At 37.1% G+C, this 12,539-nt stretch overlaps 1 protein-coding gene across 1 annotated transcript in view; it reads left to right on the top strand.

The window, feature by feature from the left end:
• Positions 1-11,168, top strand: part of ANAPC4 (anaphase promoting complex subunit 4) — an 18,201-nt gene extending 7,033 nt beyond the window's left edge. Inside the window, exons 11-28 of the mRNA XM_010189858.1 lie at positions 523-587; positions 682-724; positions 827-903; positions 1,335-1,435; positions 1,515-1,566; positions 1,874-1,929; positions 3,016-3,062; positions 3,988-4,044; positions 4,202-4,258; positions 4,761-4,854; positions 6,380-6,477; positions 6,777-6,838; positions 6,916-6,954; positions 7,041-7,142; positions 8,122-8,199; positions 9,184-9,354; positions 10,432-10,555; positions 10,953-11,168. Of these exons, the coding sequence (XP_010188160.1) occupies positions 523-587; positions 682-724; positions 827-903; positions 1,335-1,435; positions 1,515-1,566; positions 1,874-1,929; positions 3,016-3,062; positions 3,988-4,044; positions 4,202-4,258; positions 4,761-4,854; positions 6,380-6,477; positions 6,777-6,838; positions 6,916-6,954; positions 7,041-7,142; positions 8,122-8,199; positions 9,184-9,354; positions 10,432-10,555; positions 10,953-11,168 (1,539 nt within the window). The remainder of the gene's footprint in view (positions 1-522; positions 588-681; positions 725-826; positions 904-1,334; positions 1,436-1,514; positions 1,567-1,873; positions 1,930-3,015; positions 3,063-3,987; positions 4,045-4,201; positions 4,259-4,760; positions 4,855-6,379; positions 6,478-6,776; positions 6,839-6,915; positions 6,955-7,040; positions 7,143-8,121; positions 8,200-9,183; positions 9,355-10,431; positions 10,556-10,952) is intronic.
• Positions 11,169-12,539: the final 1,371 nt, after the last annotated feature.

Genomic DNA, 12,539 nt, shown 5'->3' with positions numbered 1-12,539 from the left:
GATAGCTGAGTACAATCAAGCACAATTGTATTGTGATACTACTTTTTAAAATTTAAGTTATTAAAAAATGATAGTTTTCAGCTTGCGCAGCTATTGATCAGTTACCTTGTATTTAAGGTTGTGTTCTTTGTACTTTAGTAATTGATAAACTGAATTCTGTAAATGTTGAGCAACAGCCCACTGGCACTTACAGCCTAGTTCAGTAGAACATTTATAATACCCATGATTGATGCTTTTGGATTTGCTTAAATTTTGTGTTCGTTGACCATGGCTAGAAGTTAATTGAATCAAATCTATTTATGTTTTTCAAACAGATTCTCTGTGATGGCAAACTGCTTAAGATTTCTACTTGGTAGTACAATTGAAAATAATGTAAAATACTGTAAAATTCCCAGAGATCAGTAGTCTGATTTCAGCATTTAAGGGTATGGGTGGGGTTTCCGGTATACTTAATTCAAGTGTTTGTGATGTTATTTGGTAGCTTGGATTTCACCAATCTATTTCAATCATTTTGACTGACAGGAAAAGAATACAACCACTTCTGTTCAGGATGAGTTTATGCAGCTGTTGTTATGGGGCAAAGCAAGGTAGTTACTGTTGTTTTATCTGAGTATGTATTTGCATTTGATATTAAAATACGAAATGAACACATATTTGGTTCTCTTCCCCCACCCCTTTTAGTCTGGAACTTCAGGCATTACTAATGAACCAACTGACAGTAAAGGTATGTTCATATTTTTTTTACATATTACAATTATTTCAATATCTATTAATCACTGTTCTGTTAAGAGAACATTATTACATGTTTGTATTTCTCTTTTAACAGGGTTTAAAAAAACTCGGTCAGTCCATAGAGTCTTCCTATTCCAGTATACAAAAGTTGGTCATAAGTCATTTACAGAGGTAAGTCACACAATATCCAATGAATTATAGATAAAATGGCATATTATATGCTTTACTAAATGACAGCATACTGTATTGGTGATCCTTTGTTTGTAGGTGTGCTAATGTGGAGACTGTGATCATGGCAAAATATACTATTTTACTTTTGGGTTATGGAGAACTATTGAAGTATTTTGAGCAATCTTCGAGACGCGTCACCTGTATATATCACTGCCTGGTGTGTTTATAGAATATATACAAAATATTCACCCAACTTTAAAATCATTAGGACAATATTTGCTTTTCTCTGAAGTCATACTTTAACTCTTATATGCCAGACCACCTTATAAAGCTCTCCACTTAGCACATTAAAAGATAAAAATGTAGCATGCTGTAAAGCAATGAATTCCCAAAGGGTGACTGAAAGATTATACTTTGTTTTGCCTTCCTAGTGGCTCTGAGGCACTGTTATACCATTTGAGTGAATTGAAAGGAATGGCTTTATGGAAACAAAAATATGAGTCTCTGGGATTAGATGCATCTGGAATTGAAGGTATGGTAGTGTGTGTGCTACGTACCCACTCTGATTTTACTTTTGAAAGCTTAATACTAACAGTTAGCTCTTTTTGCAGATGCTATTACTGCTGTTGGTTCTTTCATCCTGAAAGCAAACGAGCTGCTTCAGTAAGTATAAAGTCTGGAGAAATTAAAAACGTACCTATTGAGTCTTGTATCTAAGAGGAAGCATGTGGCTGGGAATAGAGGAAGTTGGGAGAGCAAGGCTTCTCTTTTGGTGTTGAGCTTTTATCTTGTCTCGCTCTATCTCATAGACTCACAGCCCAAGATATAGTCTTACTTGGAAGGTTAGATGGGGCATGTTTTAAAAAGTTGATAGTGCTTGCAAAACCCTTCTGCAGTAAAGATGGGATTTAAGCCTGGAGCAGCTTGTGACATTTAGATCTGGTAATTTCTTTTCTTGTTTCTTTCTCAGAGTTATTGACAGTAGTATGAAAAACTTCAAAGCTTTTTTTCGATGGCTGTATGTTGGTAAGCTTGATGACATAGTAAGCATCCAGTATCTGTTTTGTATTGTAAGCATTGAAATGTTGGCAAGTAATTAAGCTGATCTTAGTTATAACCATCTATTTATATCTGTTGTAGAAAGTTTCTGGACACCTAAAAGATTACAGTAGATGAGGCAAAAATAATTATAATATTAAACACAGATGATAAATTTGATGGTTCTCAGTTAAACTTGAAATGTGTACAGTTTGGGTTGTATATGCTTAGTAATGTTACTCTAAACTGTTGTCTGCTTCATGAGGAATTTGCTGGTCTTGACTTGGAGAAATCAAAGGTCTTAGTTTACACCAAATTTGAAGTACAGTCTAACTCTGCTTTACTCTGTCACTTGCTGCTTTCTCCTGTGGAGACCTCGTTAGCTGTAAAGTTATGCACAGATGTAAACAGTCTCTGGATGCCTGGATACATTAATAGTCACCTCCAGTTGTGGCCACGTAGCTGTAGGTAAAATATTAGAAGGAATTACAGAATGCTGTGTTTTAGCCAGCTTGTTTTTATAAAGTGGTTATGAATAGGTTTATAATTTTAACCGATCTTTTTAAAACTACTTTACAAGAAACTAAGCAGTTTTACCAGATATTGTAAAAGCACTAGAAACAGTGTTAGCACTTACAAGCAGAAGTATAATAATTTTAATTATAAAAATGGTAGAAAGCAGAACTATCAGAGTTCTTTATAACAAAGTTAGAACTTTCATTATTTAAATGTTAAATGTGTTCCCTTGTGTTGAAACTAAACAGAAAACTGATTATCTAAGCCTCACTGATTTAAGATTACTTCTGTGCAATTCTCTTAAAACATATTATTCTAGGCATGACAGTATTCATGTATTTTATATTATTTATATTATAATATTTATTGTAAGCTAGTGGAACAAGTGAGACTTAATTTCAGTCTCAATTCATGATTCTTCAGTCCAGATTCTTTTGCTTCTGACAAATTAATCATTCCTGTTTTCTCAGCGGTGTCTTATTACATAGCTGTGGAAAATTAAGAATATTAGGAAAACATATTAATATTATTGCAGTAAGAATGTAATTTTTCCCTCAGCCATGTTGAGGATGTCAGAAGATCATGTGCTTCCAGAGCTGAACAAGGTAGTAGTAACATTTTCTGATAAATGGTGGTGTAGTCTGTATTCTGCTTGACTTAGAGGACAAGATTAAAGGATTATTTTTGTTCCAAAATTTAAGTAATAGTGTCTATGTCATTTATTTGAGAAAATTGATGTCTGCAGATTCACACTAATATGTTGTTTTGCGTGAATTACTTTTTCTGGTTTATTTGGTAATACTTTTTTTAGTACACTGTATGTGAAAGTGTATGTGTCAGTGTATAGCAACTCTTTATATGCCCTAAATGACTGGGCATGAGTTAAATGGAATGGGATTTTAACATCTTTACCACTGCCCTGGTAGAGGAGGTGGAATAAACCTGTATCAGACTTGCAGACATCATCACATTGGGTGAAGCAGTTAATACGCTCAAAGGCAGAGGTGCCTTCCAGGAGAAAATAGGCTGGAGGAATGGACAGACAGGAACCTCCTGAAGTTCACCAAGGACAAATGGAAGGTTCTGTCCTGGGGACAAACAACCCCCTGCAGTAGCACAGCAGTGCCCCAGCTGGCTGGGGAGCTGCTCTGCTGAGAGGGACTGAAGTGCCGGTGGATGCAAGCTGGGCATGAGCCAGCAGTGTGCCCTGGCAGCAAAGGTGTCCAAATGTAACCAGGTCTGTACTAACCGGAGCATGGCCAGGAGGTCAAGGGAAGTATTTAACCTCCTTATTTAGCACTCATCAGATCACATATAGAATACTTGTTCCATTTCGGGGCCCTGCCATACAAGACAGACATGAATAAACTGGAGTGAGTTCAGCAGAGGGCTCTCAAGCAGATTGGAGGCTGGAGCACTTGCCTTGTGAGGACAGCTGGAGGGAGCTGCACTTCTTCAGCATACAGAACATGTGTTCTATGCTCACGAAATGGATTTCTTATCCTTTGCTTTTCTCACTCTTTCTTTTAGATGACTCAAAAAGATATCACGTTTGTTGCTGATTTTCTTACTGAACACTTCAATGAGGTAGGTTATATTGGTTTGTCAAGTACAGCATCTAACTCTATTTCTGAAGAACTGAATCCAAAAAATCCTATAATAAAATAACTCAGTTATCTTTTTGTGCGCTGCTTCTCTTTAACTTTGGGTTTAAATTATGGTTTTATTTGCATTATTTTTTCAGGCACCGGAACTTTACAATCGTAAAGGAAAATACTTCAATGTGGAGAGAGTTGGTCAGGTAGGAGTAAGCTAGTAACTAGGGAGTAAATGGGAAAAAGAAATGAAAAAGTCCTTACATGGAGAAGCTTTTAAAGCTGTCCCCGCTTTTTATCTCTCTCCCTTTTGCTCTGTGTTGCAAATTCTAGTAATGGTCGAATAGAATATTTTAAATATTTTCCACTAGTGTTAGGAAAAGAAGTGTTTAAAAACACCTTAAATTTTACCTCGCACATGTAAAACTGAAATGTGTTTGTTGTCTTTATGCCATTAATCACTGGATTTCAGAACATTTGTGCTCAAACTTGATTTAAAAATCAGTTTCTTGTGGAAATATCACTATATGATTGTAGACAATAGTTGGTTTTTCTTATTGTTTCAAGAATCCGTAGAATATTTAGTTTTAAGAGTAGGGCATGTTAAATTAAGAAATATTTAAGACTTGTGAGGGGGAATGTTCGAGGTGAATTTTAACGTCTTTTATTCATCAAATACAATCTTAAAAATGTCTATTTCTTTTCTAGTACTTGAAAGATGAAGATGATGACCTTGTATCGCCACCTAATATAGAGGGAAATCAGTGGTTTAACTTTCTTAAAAATAGTACTCATCTTAAAGGTAACGTGTGCTTTAGTAAAAAGTAAAAGTGACTCAAAGATAGATGTAGAATATAACAAATGTAGAAGACTAATCTGTTTTTTCCGTGCTTACAAGTTATCTCTCTAGTGCTAGTCATGGGTCTCCTTCTGAATAGAGTGAAATGAAAGGGCCTTGTTATTTTACACAGTTCTGCTGTGTTATTACCATTCTCTGGGTATTAGGAGTTTCCTACCTTTTATGTACCAGTCTCAGAAATGTTGGTGTGGAAGGAATCCCAGGAGATGTCTCTTTTAGGACATCTTAATTACAGTTGAAGGAAATAATAATTACACTTAGGTCATACCTGAGGGAAGTGTCCTAACTTGTTCTTTTTGACTGGAATCTGAGACTATTGTGTTAGTTAGTGGTGGAAAAAGAAGTGAGAGACTGTAACAAGCTGATGGTGAAAATTATTCTTGTTTATTTTTAAAAACCACAGACTGTAAAACTTCTACAGCATGAACTGTCTTGTGATAGAATTTGCTATAGCTGCCTTTTCTGCCAATTTAATTCATGAAAAACGGGGGAAATTTTAGCATTTTTGTTTGGCTTTGGTAGAAAGTGACACTTTCTACCCTTCTTTGGTCTTCTATATTGCTTTGATTGATGTAATTTTTATAATTTTTCCAGCTAAAAATTTGAAAATGTACAGGTTATGTACTTTAAGTGAGTAATGAGATTTATCTCAAAAGCTAAATGTATTTTTAAAAAGTAGTCAGTTTCATAAGAATTAATCAGTACTATTGAAGCCAAATCATAGCTGCTATAAGAAGTACAGAAATTGTTTTGCTTAAACAAGCTATCTTCTGACAACTGCGTTTCTAGCTCTTGGGTAAGTGTAATTCTGTCTTTCTGCAATTTTGAATGGGCCGCAAAGAAAACCTGAAGGGGCAGGCAGGCTTCTGTTTCTCATTCATTTATCTCGTTTCATAGAATCATAGAATGGTTTAGGTTGGAAGGGGCCTTAAAGATCATCTAGTTAGTTACTTGAGTTAGAATTTATAATCAGGGAATAATTTAGGCAGTCGCCTAATCCAACCAAAGCAAGGATAATTTTGAAGCTAGGCTGGATTGCTCAAGGTTTTTTGCCATTGAGTCCTCCATGCCTGTAGGGATAGAGACCCCGCAGCCTCTCTGGGCACCCTGCTTCAGTGACTAACCAGTCCTTCTGAAAACTCTTTTCCTTACATCTGTTTGGAATTTCCCTTGCTGGAGCTTAGGACTGTTACATCTTCTCCTCTCACTGTGTGCAGCTTTGAAAATGATGTCTTCTGTAACTCCTCCTTTAGGCAGCTGAGGAGAGCAAGAGGTTCCTCCTCATTAGCTCTCGCTTCTCTAGGCTGAATCAACGCAGCCCCCTCAACTTCTTGTAAAGCATGGTGTCTAGCCTCGTGACCATCTTATTGGTTCTCCACTGGACTAATTCAATTTGGCCCTGTAATTACAACATAGTATGTTTCATGGAGATACAAGCATTTGTTAAATGAACTTTATCTGTTTACAGAAAGTCCACTTTTGTTTCCCTACTATCCTGAGAAATCACTGCATTTTGTCAAAAGGCAAATGGAAAGGGTCATTGATCAGTGTTTACAAAAGCCAGCGGTAAGTAATCTATATAAATTATAACTTTGTTTTAGGGGCAGTATTCAACTGAAAATAGTAGTGATGCTTAGTAAGGCCTGAAGTTTTCATCTTTGCCTTTGAGCACCTACAACTCAGGTGGTAGCATGTAGCCCAGCATCACTGATGCAGGGTTGTCTGAAGTCTTTGATTAGAGGCAGCATAGTAGGGGATTTCTTATTTCACATCCCCTGTTGGTTGGGGTTTTTTTATCTTTAAAAGGCACATAATTATGAATGACTGCCTGCATTTTTTTGGCCTGTTTTCATTATATTTGTTAGGATGTAATTGGAAAGTCAGTGCATCAAGCAGTCTGCATGTCTCTCTACAAAACTTCTCAAAGGTATTTCTTTACATTATTTCTAAAGCTCAATTGCACAAAATTTCAGTACCATCTTATACACTGATTTTTCTTTTCAGTGAAGATTCCACACCTCAGTTATTTAAACTACCATTTCTGTAAGTATGCTGTTCTTCCTTGTTCTATGCCATTTTCCAATTATTAAAACTACCTAAATTTTAATTTCCTTCCCCCTGCATTACAGGTGGAATGACAAAACATCAAATATACATTATGTTCTCTTCACCATATTAGAAAATTCTATTTCTAAAATACATATTTTGAGGAGACATACTGATACTTCCAGGTAAGGCAAAAAGGGGGGGCAGAGTGGTTTGTGAGCTTTGACACGTACAGACATAATTGCAATTTGAAGCTTTTTGTAAAAAGAAGTAATGAGCAGCATCACTACAATATTTCTTAGATACTAGAGAAAATGAGGAGGACATTAGGAAGTGTGGTAGGAAACTGCAGCAGGACTTTGTGTTGTGTTAGACTCAGAAAATCTAATCACAAGACCTACAATAGTTTCGGGCTTAGGAAAAAAAATCAGGCTCCCTTAGGCTTCTCACAAAACTACTTGCTTGCAGAACTTGTGAAAAATTACAGGGAATCATGTTTTCAGACTGCATCTCTGTGGGGTGTAGATTTGTGTACCTTCAGGAGTTTGTGTCTGGGATGCAGTTTGTCACTGCCTGGCTGTGCTGATACTACTGTTTAAGACGCATTCTGTCAGTGGGATCACTGAAATGACCTGGGTTTAGAAAACAACAAAAACTCTTCATCTCTGTAAAATACTGATTTTTATAATTTGTGTCACGTAATTTGGGGAGATAATGAATTCTGGCGGGATGGGAATTTTTAAAGCAGTTTTACTGCTGAAGAAAACACATGGTGAAACTGTGTTTACAGTTGAGATCTGCTGATGACAAAATTATCCTGTTTCTTCCCTCGTTGATATCTAAAACAGCCTAAATATATTTTCTGTAGATTTGAGTAACAAGTAACTTAATGAACCTGAGACAGTTGAGTTCAGCAAAGAAGAACTGTATTCCACAAGCTAGATGCCATTTCCCATTTGACTCCATGAGTCACATTTTACTGAGGGGCAGGAGAAATCAAAAGCTTCCCATCCACCGGTTACATCATTTTGGGATATAGCCATGTATTGTGCTAAGCTTAGACAGGCTTACACCATCTCTTACCACAGTTGCCATTAGAGATTTTGGATTCTTTATGAATGGAAAAGAAATTAGTCACTGAGATTATGAACTCTGTTCTTCTAGGTCTGTCAGTAGTGGAATTCTTGCAGTAGAGTTTGGAAACTTCTTGAACAACAGTATTGATGAGAGCTCAGACTCCAGGTCAGTATATTTGATTTTTTTTTCAGAATTGCAAATTGCTATATTGAAGACCATGTTTATTTTACATTAGGTTAACTTCTCGGGCATTATAGTTTGGCTTTTATCCTGCAAGTTACTACTTCAGACTCTGGACCAGCTTGTAGTCCCTGAGTGAGTTGGGCTGTAAGAAATGGCACAGGTGCATGAAGATGCAGGTTTGTGGGAGTCTTATAAAATAGAGTCATGGAATGTGTTGGGTTAGATGACCTTTAAAGGTCATCTGGTCCAACCTCCCTGCAGTAAGCAGGGACTTCTTTAACTAGATCAGGTTGCTCAGAGCCCCATCAAGCCTGACCTTGAATGTCTCCAGGGATGAGGCCTCCACTACCTTGCTGGGCAACCTGTTCCAATCTTTCACCACCCTCATAGTGAAGAACTTCTTCCTATTTTTCACTTAAGGTCAAGTAAATTTTAATTTTCTAGTTGAAAACTAGAGCTTTAAGACATGTGCAAGAAACAAAGCAGCTGGAAACAGTCCTTGCTAATATCTATGTTGTTCTTTAAGTAAGATGGAGTGAGACTTGATATGCCTGAATGAAGGCATCTGAAAAGGCATGGCAGACTAAGCTCATCCTTTTAATATAGAAAGGCCAGATGTGATTGCAATCAGTATCTTCAATTGTTTCTGAATTTTCTTTGGTGTTTACTGTTTCTTTTATTTCACATGAAATGAGAAAAACTAAGATTGCTAGTAAGTTGTTTGTTTCATTTTTTGTTGGGTTTTTTTCCCTTCAGAATAATTTTTCCTTCATGATACAGGGGTCTGCAATGGTTATGGCTGTCTTTTACTGTCTTAGCTGCACATCTGACCTTTTTTGTTGTTTACAGTAAAGCTAACTGTTAACTACAGAATAATTTTTAACATGTATGCTGTGCAACTTAAAAATATTTTAGTTCTGTATTCACTTTTATTCCTTGATGCTTTCTATTTTTTTTTTACGGTAGATGCTACAGTTGTTTAGATGCACACTTCTATGACGATGAAACTGTAACTGTAGTTCTGACAGAGAGTGTGGAGCAAGAGGGGAAGGAGAGAGTCTTGGCTCAGCTGCCTTTATCTTCAGTGTACACGGATGAGGACCAAGATAGGGAATTCATCTGGGATTCTACTAAAAGGTACTGAAAAACTTAGAGCAAGTCTGAAAATGCAGAACTGAAAAGCAGATTAAGCAAATATTCTAATTGTATACAGTTACTCGTGCTTTGTGTGTGTGTAAATATTTTAAAGGCAAAAAACTTTTTGTGCCAAGGACAGTGGGGTGGGGAGATGGAAGCTTCCTAAACAGTTTTTTTTTTCTGAGGTTGGGTTGGGGTTGGTTTTGCGTTTTTGAGACTGAATACTGCCTGTGTACATGGCTCTCATGAAATGGGAGGACCAATTCAAGACATCCTGTCAAATCAGAAATGTTCTCTTTAGAGGATGCTAATTTTGGGCAGAATACTTGAATTTAGGCTGTTTCCAGCATATCTGCTCATACACCTCTGCCTTGTGATAAGGATACACAGATATTTCTTCTTCTTTTCCCTGGTAGTCACACTTAAAACTATTGTCAGCTTAGTCTTGAAATACCAGAATTGGTGCCTTTCTCTGTGTTGGCATAGGGAGAGGAGACCACCTGGGCGGAGTGAACACACACCCACACCCCCTCCCCCCCAGCCCCGTTACTGAACTGTAATTTTTTATATGCCACAAAGAAATTGTGTATTGAAAAACAAACAGCAAATATTAAAAACAACTTCAAACTGATCCTGACCACTGTAATAGGCAGAGAGTTCTTTCATACAGTCCCTGTGAGTGCGGACTCGCACTGGAGCGATACATTTTTGAAAGGTCATGGAAGCCTCTGTGTAAGTGAAGGCATCACCTCTGTGACTTTGTTCAGAAACTCCTTGCAGAGGAGTGGTTTGAAAGACAGCCACCCTCATCCTCCTGCTGTAGCTGTTACAGCTCAGGCTTTGCAACTCCCTTCTCACCTGCTGTAATATTTTACCTCAGTTGAAACATGCTGTGTCTCCACAGTTGGATCTCCCACTCTAGAATATCTGTAGCAGATTTACGATGGTTTCAAATGTTTATCTGCTCATTGCATATGGTATAATAGACATAAAAAAGTGGACTGGCTGAGGTTTTTCTTAGCACTGGGATTGTTTCTTATGTACTAGTATTGTGCTTTTCTTCTTGGCTGCGTGCAGGTTGGATGAGCAAAGTGGTGAGATACCCTCACGTATTGTCTTCTTGGAGAATCAGTGGAGAGTGCTGGAGAATATGAAGGCTCAGTATGTTGCTGTAAATGGCATTAGAAAAGTTTCCTGTGTGGTAAGTACAGTATCTGTGAACAGGCCTGTAAAGGATTAAAGAAAACGTGCAATGACTGAAGAGAGTGATAACACATTTCTGTTAATTTAGTGAGATTTATCAAAGCTTTTTTTTTAATTAACAAATAGATTTTTTTCTCTCAATCTGTTAGAAGTGTGTCAGGATACAGTCATACCTCTCTCATAACAAAACATGGATAAACGTTAACAGAAGGTAATAGATAGACTTGCTTTTTACTTTTCCTGATGTCAGAGCAATAAAATATTGCCATTTTCCTTGATACTTCCATTTCAAAGATAAAGACTGTTTTCAAAGCTATTGGCTGACATTTAAAATTATATTGGTGCTTTTATTTATTTATTTATTTATTAACAGAAACTTCTTAATGTTTCTGTAGCTAAGTTCGAATCTCCGTCACGTGAGGGTGTTTGAGATGGATGTAGAGGATGATGGGGAAGTTGAGGAAGAGGAGGAAGAAGAAACAGCTCAAATTGCAGTTGGGGCACCTGATGAGCTCAATCAGTCTGCAGATAACCAGGACAATGTGTGTGGTGCATCTGCTGAAGAACTACCTGATGAAACTGAAGAACACAAATCAAATTTGGATCCTTGACATAGGCTTTTATACTGGTAAAGGGACAAAAGACAGTAACTTCAGTCTGCTGAGATCATGTATCCTGTACCTGCTCTAACAGCTGTAGTAGGATTTTGTCTGCTAGAATTCTGTATTGCTTTGCAGCTAAGACTGTATGTTCTAGAGCACGTTTATTTGACTCTTTTTTTTGTCTGGCACATGGTTTGGTATGAACTAAATTTCCTTTAGAGCTTTTCTATTTGCAGTTTTTTATAGGTGAGGAGAAGAAGAAATAAGAACTGATGTTTTTGTAGTTAACCTCTTCAGTCCTGAATACTTGTTATTAAGATAAAATTAACTTATATGTAGAAACAACAAAGCTCAGGACCAAATTCTTTTCTTCTCAGGCTTTGTGTTTTAGTAATGGGTAGAGAAGATACCTGTAGAGCTTAAATCTAAGTGTCTATGGCCAACAACAAGCTTGCAGATCAGCATAAGACCGGTCAGTCAACAAAAATTGGCAAATGCTACTTAAATACATACTTGTAAAAACTCTTTTGGTAACATCTGTCTGCAGTAACACAGTTTTTCAGTCTGTGCAGTTCTTTAGTCCTCAGTGCAACATCTATGTGTGTGTAGGTTTTGTCAAATGTCTGCATATCTTGAGCTGCCTGGTTTCTGTGAGATTGTTCCTGAAAGTCTGTCTTCTCTATCTGGGGTATTTGTAATAAAAAGTCACAACAGAGAGTATATTTTTTTAATTCTGATGTGCATTGTGTGTCATGCATAGGCTTCAGCATAATCATGTTCCTTGCTAATTTATATATTGCTGTAGGAATGGTGTAGAAGCAGTAGAAGCTAGAAACAGTGTTTAAAAGTCTAAAATGTTTTCTTCTTCCCTACTACCTGACAGATTATTAACTGACATAAAGCTCAGCTCTTTGATCAGCAGTGCTGCTAAATGCATGATCTTCCTTCAGAACAGTGAGCATACCTTCTATTTGTAAGGAGGATCAGGTCTTATGCATGTGCTCCATTCCGTACTTCCAAAATAAATAAGTCCTCTGAAATTGGTATTTGACATTCCAAGAATCAAATACTAGACCTATCCTCTTTCTCTTGTTTTTAAGTAACTATTTCTTAAAGTGAGCTTTTGAAGTTTAGGGGAGGCCGTTGTAAACAGAGCTGTTCAATTTTGAGAGAGACTTCTTTTTTTTTCCCCTTTCCTTACCAACCTCCTTGAAAGTGTTTGCTGCTCAGCATTCTGATCTGATAGGTGCTAATGGTTAAAGGCACAATGAAGCTGCGGGACCAGAGAGGCAGAAATGCCCATTCGAAAGTGCTGTGGATTTTCTGTGTAAAGCAGTTGCTTTTGATGAAAAGTTGCTGCTATAGCAGAACCCACTCAGC

Source organism: Mesitornis unicolor, unplaced genomic scaffold (genome assembly GCF_000695765.1).
Source record: "Mesitornis unicolor isolate BGI_N332 unplaced genomic scaffold, ASM69576v1 scaffold53208, whole genome shotgun sequence".
NCBI lineage: Eukaryota > Metazoa > Chordata > Aves > Mesitornithiformes > Mesitornithidae > Mesitornis > Mesitornis unicolor.
This window is presented reverse-complemented; position numbering and strand designations above follow the sequence as displayed.